At 33.7% G+C, this 8,932-nt stretch overlaps 1 protein-coding gene across 1 annotated transcript; it reads left to right on the top strand.

Moving 5' to 3' along the window:
• The first annotated feature begins 5,239 nt into the window (after positions 1-5,239).
• On the top strand, positions 5,240-7,249 carry LOC132169907 (uncharacterized). The gene has a single exon (XM_059580850.1). The coding sequence runs from the start codon at positions 5,240-5,242 to the stop codon at positions 7,247-7,249; it is 2,010 nt and encodes a 669-aa protein (XP_059436833.1).
• Positions 7,250-8,932: the final 1,683 nt, after the last annotated feature.

Genomic DNA, 8,932 nt, shown 5'->3' with positions numbered 1-8,932 from the left:
TGTTCGAACTTGCTATTGGTACTCATTAGTTGGTTGTTACTTTCTCTAACTCCTAGATTTGAAATCTATACTTTAAAATTTACTTATCAAAAAAAAAAAAAAAAAAAAAAGGTGTTTGTGATTGTGTACAACGGTGAAATTTATACTTGAATTTATATTTTTCATTGCTTATACTTTCTCTAATACCAGTGATTCTTTAATGTCAAGTAAAATGGAAGGTTATTCAAAAGTTTAAAGTCTCACACTGTTGCTGTTGTTTGTTTTAACTGAGAGGCGGATGGACGTCTGATTACGGTATGCTTTTGCCTATCTATTTGCATTGCATGTACCATTTTGAGTTCAATGAATAAAATGGATTACTTGACAGTGTCATTTTGTTAAAATTCTGAGTGGGAAATATACCTTTTGCAGAACTTTTGGTTGGATGCTTACTAAGAATATATTTTTTGAACTTGTAAGTTTGCAATAGACTCTATTAAGTTTGAAATTGTAGTTAAGCCATGGAACCTTGTGAAACTTTGAAAATCTAGCATATCAATTTGTCATTCATGCTAATTTTATTCATTAAGCCATTTGTCTCATATTAATAGAAACATTTGCCGACCTTGTTGGCTATAATGGTAATTGGAGTTCTTGCTTCCCTTCATTTAAAGGGGAAATAATTATACACTGTTGGGGAATGGGCTGCCAAATAGGCGCATGGGCCTAAAGCCTGCCAGAGCCCATCTTGTGAGCAAGGTCTAGCCTCACAATTGGCTCTTTGAAGCCGATCAACGATCGATTCTGTCAAGCAAACTCAACCGCCATAGGGGACCAAGTCAAAGGCACATTCCGCGAGATCCTCTCAAATCAAAGGGGCTTGGAAGAGAGAAGATGGTAGGGAGATGGGTGGATTATGGGATTGGGGTAAAAAGCAAACCTCTTTCGGAAATTCCTTAGGGAGATTGATGTTTTGAAGACCATGAATTAAGATTTTTTGATCATGACTTCTTGTTCTTTAAGCTTTTTTTATTTTTATTTTTATTTTTTTTTTGTATTCGGGTTGGCAGAATACAAAGGGGTTATTTGGTAAACACCATACCACGCCAAAATACTGTTCATGAGTTGGTGAAAAAAAAAAAAAAATGAGAGTAATGATTGATATAGAAAAGTGAAAAGGTTTTATTTTGTAGTGATTTTTTTTTTTTAAGTAGTTGTAAAAAGTAAATAATGTGATATAAAAAGTGAGAATATTTTGATGTTGATTTAAAAAATAAATAAATAGATGAATGGTATTCGGGGGTAGGAAGGTGTTTAACAAACCCCCTAGACTTCTAACAGAATAGTATTTGGTTAAAGCCAACGTCCCAACAATACTTGTTGATTGTGTGCCTATTGCTCTAATAGCAAGAACCGCCATGAGTAAAAAATAGTTTGAACATGAAGATATGGTAACAACGTGAAATAACTAGTCAAAAGTTTCGAATGTACGATTTTATGATTGCTAAGTTTCGAAGGTATGTTTTCATAATTTTTGACACTTTTTAAAATAATGCCTTGCTTATGAGAGTATGGAGAAGGTAGGAAGATACGATGGAATAGGATAAAGTGAAAAGGTTGTATTCTAGTTGTGCTAAAGACGTTAGAATGAATACATGTCAAACAATATTCTTGTTTAATTATACTTTGAACCAATTGTAAGATAAGAATGGATACTACAATTTTTCTTAAAAGCCACTTACAATGTTGATATAATTGATAAAATGATTAAACTCTTCTCTCTCCTGTAAAGTGTGAAGAGTGAAAATGATTAATCATTTTACAAATTATGGACTCTTAAGTCAATTTTATAAATAATTTATAGTAAAAGCTTGAAATATCCCTAGAAACTTTGACAACATGGATTCCAAAAGGGCACACATCAATGAGTTTAACTTGGTATAGGATAAACCTCACTTCAATTGCAAGAAGCATATAGAGACGAGTTTGCTTCATGTGCTTGAGATTCAAATTCCATGACAAAGCCCTTAAACTTGCGAATAAGAATGACATATTGAACCTGAAGTCCCAATTATTCTCGACGAAAAACATCTATAAATCCCAGTTTTGATTATAACTTACACATCAGATATTGGCTTCCCATTTTTGTGTGACATTGACACCACTCGATCTCTTCCATTTTTGATTCTTTTTTTCCAAACAATAGCATTTTCATCCCAGCCGACAGTTTGTAAGGAAACAAGCAAGTCCACTATCCCAAATCTTGTCGACCGCCTCAATACCGAAGCCGAGAACTTGCTTCCAAGAACGTCAAGGGAACTCTGATATCTTTATCCATTCCCTTTCAGTTTGGTGGCAGGTATGTTTCACCCTTGTACATCACATGGCTAAAGAGGGTCCTACAATTTAACTTGATATAGTATAAACTATAAAGGTCACCTCGATTACAAGAAGCACAAGATTCCGCCACAAGCCTTTAAACTTCAAATCTTATCAAGCATTCCCATATTTTTCTCTAAATTTTAACTAAGTATTTTTTTTTTATTATTATTTTATAAAGGGTTAAATACATTTTACACCGGTGTGGTTTAACTACTTTATTTTTACTCACCTCCACCTAGGTTTCATTTTGTATAGCAGGTGGTACATTGCTTATGGCTATCATTCTAATTTTCATCCATAAATTGGCGGAAATCAATGTCAATATCCTTAAAATTTTGACATGTGTTCTTAAAAATATACAAAATATAATTTAAAAACTAAAATTATTAAAAAAATTTAAAACAAACAATTGAAAAAAAAAAAAAAAAGTGGCTCGAGCCGTCCCTGGCCGGTCTGGGGTTGGTTGAACCACCCCTAAAGGCCATGGGGGTGTTCGGCCACCCCCAGACTGGCCAATCTGGGGTATCTAAGCCACTTTCAAGGCTGTTGGGGGTGGCTCTAGCCACCATCTTTTTAATTTTTAATGTTTTTAATAATTTTAGTTTTTTTTCTTTAAATTTTTTTTAAGGACACGTGTCGAGTTTTTAAGGGTATTGACATGAATTTCTATCAATTTATAAATGAAAGTTAGACGAAATTACAAAGTGGAGATGACTAATTGAATGTAGGAGAGTTTTATCTAAATTTTAGATTGCAATCTATTTTAGCTAACTCAATGCAAATGTTCTGACACCTAATTTAAACCAAAGACCCAATTATTTTGGACAAAAACTAGTTAAATCCCAGGATTTCTTGGGTGGATAATAGCATCCTAAAGACAAACAATTTCTTGTAATATTCAAAACAATAATATGTTGAAATATGCAATGGAAAAAGATTTAAAATTACCTACGTTCATACTTGAGCGAAACAAATAACTTAAGCAACATGAACTATGAATAATTTTTTTTTAATTTTTAGTCAAAGAGGTGTCTTCTAAGCTATGCCCACTAATACCTCATACATGGAATAAACATGTTTCTGTATTCATAGGCTAGCTAGGTCATATACGGACGATCAATTAAAACTTTTTCTTAATTATTCATCTCATTAAGTAATAAAAATTCAGAATAAAATCTATTTCAATTATAATTCCACAAATAATTATAATTTGTGATAAATTACTGAACACCTCCTTTTTTTTTTTCTTTTTTTTTTGACATAGACAGCTTAATTTTTGTATACTTAAATTGTACATGGCATGTGGGCCCAGTTTCTAACATTTCTTAGTCAGCTAAATTATTATTATTAGTGTTATTATTATTACTTTCACCGAGTGCTCAATTTGCTTCCAGAACAATTATCAAGGTAAAAAATACTATCAAATATTGGGTTTGGGTTTTGTTGATGTATGAATATAAGACAATATAGATCAATTATATCCCGATACATTTAATTAAACGGGTCAAACTTCTTAATCTAAACCATCTAATTTCGTGTTAGGTTCATGTCGAGTTTGCGGATTGTTTAAAAAATTGCTAGCCCTAGTGTCAAGTTTGAGTCATATCGAACAATAAGTATAAAACTATATAACTCAACCATAACCCGAATCATTTAATTAATTGTGTTTATAGTTTGTCCATAAAGTTGCCGAAGTAATACGATTGTAATGCATATAAAGTTTTATTGTCTTACAAATAAACATGTTACGTCCTTGAATGTAATTATATAAGATTTTACAAACATGTTTAAAAGTTTGTTCATTCAATGTAAGCCGTTGTCGTCATTTTTATAATTTATTTTAGTCTTTCGTTGGATACAGTTATTCTTATAGAAAAGCTGTCCACAAACTTTGGTGATCTATAGTTAAACCATTATATTATACGAGTAATTTTAAAAGGTTCACTTGTGCCCTACTAAAAATAATATGGCTATTAAAATTACTATTTGATCAAAATTCAATAATGATCAATCACAAGCTCAATTGTGATTTTAATAGCTACATCATTATTAGTAGGACACTAGTAAAACACAAGTAGGCCCCTAAAATTACTCTATATTATACTGTCAACTCTTATGCCAACTATTACAACACATATATGATGTTTCCTTTTTATGTTCTATTAGAGATACCTTTTACCTGCCCTCAATGTACGTATTTATGCAATCTTTGTGTTTATAATTTGTCCCTAGAGTTAGTCTTCACCGTTGTCAATTTTTTAATTTATTTTAGTCTTTGTGTGGATACAACTATTCTTATAGAAAAGCTGTTAACAAACTTTTTGTCCATAATTGAACCGTTATAGTATGCAGTCAACTCATATACCAACTATTATAGTGAGTAATAATCATGTTTTTGACTATTATAAACAATTGAGTAAATAAATTGTTATACAATTGAGATAATATTATAGTGAAAATCAACTTTTCATATTTTTTTTAAAGTACTGATCCAATGATTAATTTTCACTATCACATTATTAAATTGTGTAGTACGTAATAATATACATAACAGTCTACAAAATAATATATTACTCTGACCGACTATATATTATTCGACTTGTCGTACAAAATAGCATAATATAAATCTATATCTATCTACCTCCTGCTTTTGTGTTAGCAACTTAAAAACTAATACTTAAAGTTGTCATCAACAGGGGTGAAATTAGAAATTAAGGAGAAAGAAAATTAAACAATTACCAAGGGAAGGATATATATGTCTAACTCCATCAAGAAGTTGTATGATGAATGGAGCATCCAAGGTTTCGTTTTGTTCAGTCTCTCACTACAGATCATTCTAATTCTGTTTACACCATTTAGAAAACGCACAGGAAATGTGATGGTAATCTCGCTGATTTGGGTAGCTTACTTGCTGGCCGATTGGGCTGCTATCTTTGCATTGGGACTTATTTCCAGGCGTCAAAAATATACTCAAAAATTTGATGATCATGCTGACATTCTGGTGTTTTGGGCTCCCTTTCTTTTGTTACACCTTGGTGGTCCAGATACCGTAACTGCTTTTGCTCTGGAGGATAATGCTCTCTGGCTAAGGCACTTGGTTGGGCTCCTAAGCCAGGTTGTCACTTCTACTATTATCTTTGGCCAATCCCTTCCCAGTAACAAGTTATGGGTCCATACTCTCCTTCTGTTTGTCGCTGGAACCATCAAGTATGGTGAGCGAACATATGCTTTATTTCAAGCAAACCTGAATACATTTCGAAAATCCATGCTTCAAGCGCCTGAACCAGGACTTAACTATGCAGAGTTAATGGAGGAATTTGAAAGAAGAAAATTCTATAACATACCCCAAGCTGGCCGAAGAGTACCCAAGAGCAACTTTATACCACTCGATGTCGATTCTACTGCTGTACAGGTGCGACTTGCTTATCACTTCTTCAAAATGTTCAAGGGTCTCATTGTGGATCACATCTTTAATATCCATGAGCGTCGGGACAGCCGAGATTTTTTCGGTGGGCGAAGCGCAGAAGTTGTTTTGAACGTCGTAGCAGTTGAACTCAACTTCTTGTATACAGTACTCTATACGAAGGCTGTCGTGATACGTTCAATATTTGGATACTTTGCCCGGTTTATATCCAGTTGTGCGGTTGTTGCAGCTCTTTCAACCTTCTATTCAATAGATAAGCATGGTTTTGGCAAGATTGACGTTGAAATTACCTATACCTTGCTCTTTGGTGCCATAGCCTTGGATACAATTGCTCTCTTTATGATGGCTTTCTCTGATTGGACTGTTGCTCTTGCTTCCACCCTGCAGTTGTCGAGGAATAAAAGATGGAGAGTAATAAACATTTACTTTCTCCATCTCAAGAAGATAAACTGGGGGGAAGATATAGAATCAATGAGTTGCTTGGGACGGGCTAGACGAATCCTATTCCGGAGGTGGCATGAATCATTGGATACATACAATTTTATAGATTATAGTCTACAAGAACGTTCAAAAAAGAACCTTACACCCCTCAATTATTTTTTTGGCCGGATATTAATTTATGTCAGTGAAAAATTGGGCCTCAAGGATTTCTATGATCGGATGAAATACGTTTCCAAGAAACCATTAACAAAAAAGCTATGGGTTTTCATCTTTGATGAGCTGAAAAAGTACTCCGATTTCGCACGTAATCCTGAAAATGCGAGGAGGATACGTTCAACCCGAGGATATAGGGTTCTACAAAATATTTCTGGGATTATTGGCATTGAGAGTAGCAAGTTTGAGGATTATATTGCCCACGTTGATTGTGATGAGAGCCTTATGTTATGGCATATTGCTACAGATCTCTGCTATCATACCCATACAATCAATGAGAGTGATGAAGACACTAGTAATCGTCGTGAATTTTGTAAAATCCTTTCGGATTATATGTTATATCTTCTTGTTATGCAGCCCACTATGATGTCTGGTGTAGCAGGTATTGGCCAAAGAACATTCCGCGATACCCTTGCCGATGCCAAAAGATTCTTCAACGAAAAGGTCGACCTAGGACAAGAACAAGATCAAGAACATAAACAGGCTTGTACTAGAATCCTTGAAGTAAATACTGTTGTGAAACCTGCTAAGGTGAAGGGAAACAGAAGCAAATCTGTGTTGTTTGATGCATGTATTCTTGCTAAAGAGCTAGGAAAGTTGGAGGGGCAGAAGAGATGGAAGATAATGAGTGAAGTGTGGGTGGAATTGTTGTCTTATGCTGCAAGCCATTGCAAGGCCAATGCTCATGTTGCTCAACTAAGCAAAGGAGGAGAGCTTATCACATTTGTCTGGTTATTAATGGCTCATCTTGGCATAGGGGATCACTTCCAATATTTTGGTTTTGAAAGAGCAGAAATTTCGTCTGAATAAACTGGTCAATCCAATGGCTTTTTATTTAAAAATAAAAAATAAAAAGGAGCATGGGCAGAAGATTTTTTCTGTATCTTTATATCCTTCCTGTAGGGGATGGATCGAGTTGTTTTGCAATTGATGCAGGCAGGAAAAAATCGACATAGCTTTTATTTTAATTATACTTGTATTTTTAATTTTCCTTTTTAATAAGGATTGGTTTTTCCATTTTCCATTAGGATTTTGTTTTTCCTTTTCTATTCTGATTAGGTTTTTCTTTTCTAATTAGGTGTGGTTTTCCTTTTTCTTGTTAAATTAGAAGGTGCCTAGCCTATATAAATGCAACTAGTCTTTGTTATTTTTCAATTTAGTTTGAACTATCAATTAAATTTAAGTCTTTCAGAATTAATTATATGTTTGCTTATTTGGTTCAATTAGGGTCATTCTATTTCCTATTTGTTATTTTCTATCTTCTTGAATTTCCTTTTTAATCTTCAAATATTCTTAGTTTATGATGCTATTATACGTCTCTAGAACAATTTTAATTCTGCCCAGCGTTAGTAATGTATATAAAAACACTAGTATACCTCGGCTTCGCAGCTAAGTTTAACTAAAAGCTAATGCTTCTCAACACCATCGTGAATTTATTGGCTGCAACTTTTAGTGGTTCGCCTGAAATTTTGTTTATGTATAGCAACTTGGCAAGTTATCAAACAATGAAACCCGAACGAACAAAGTGTTGAATTGAATCGCACCAGTCTCTATTGGGGGTTATTACACGTTATACATATATCCACACTATTTCAACCTCTTTTGCTTGATAATTTTGTGGCATTGTGTTAGTCTAAAAAGTTTTCTATATTTTCAGCTAATCTATCTACCGAGGGCTATTCAACTCTCCTTTCAGAACATCCCTCAGGGGTATATTTTGGTTGGGCTTGAGTATCAAATAGAGTCGTTTAAAAAATGATCATGATCATTGGCTGGAACCCATATTTTAACAACCCAGAAAAGACTATAGTGAGTGTAACGAGACACAAATTGTAGCCTCTGAATTTCTTTCTTCCTTTTTTTCTTTTTCCTGGTTAACTCTAATTTATAATGCAAGAGCCATGGTTGCTTCATGACTTTGCTGAAGATTTCTGTGGGGAGGATTTGCGTCTTGTTGTGGTTGGTTATATACGACCTGAGGTGCTATTATAATATTATATACAATTACTCTTTTGCAATTTTTTGTCCCATTGCTAGTCGGTTTGGCTTTGCGATTTCAAAAGGTCAAAAGTGTGATTTTAAACAAGCTCGCGAAAAATGTATAGCTATGCGTTTTCAAGTCAAGGAAGGGGTGTGTTTTTAAAAAAAATACATGATTTTAAAATACTAAACTGTAATTTTACCAAACATTTAACTGTGTTTTTAAATTACACATTTTGAAGTTATTTTTTGAATCATATTTTTTAGTCACTCGATTTAAAATTACAAATCCAAACGACCCGTAATCTTGTGCTTCTTCCACTCTTATGTTGAACCAACTGTTGAACGTCGGTGTGAAATGTAATAAGCAAACTTTCCATCCCTCGAAAGCCTCCATTTGAATGAGATTCTGTGCAGTCCCATGAACACGTACAAATGGGTCTGATGTTGAATGTGGGAAGGCAAAAATCATTCAATATTGTTTATTATGATTCATTTATAAGAAGCAATGAA

Source organism: Corylus avellana, chromosome ca2, assembly GCF_901000735.1.
Source record: "Corylus avellana chromosome ca2, CavTom2PMs-1.0".
Taxonomy (NCBI): Eukaryota; Viridiplantae; Streptophyta; class Magnoliopsida; order Fagales; family Betulaceae; genus Corylus; species Corylus avellana.
This window is presented reverse-complemented; position numbering and strand designations above follow the sequence as displayed.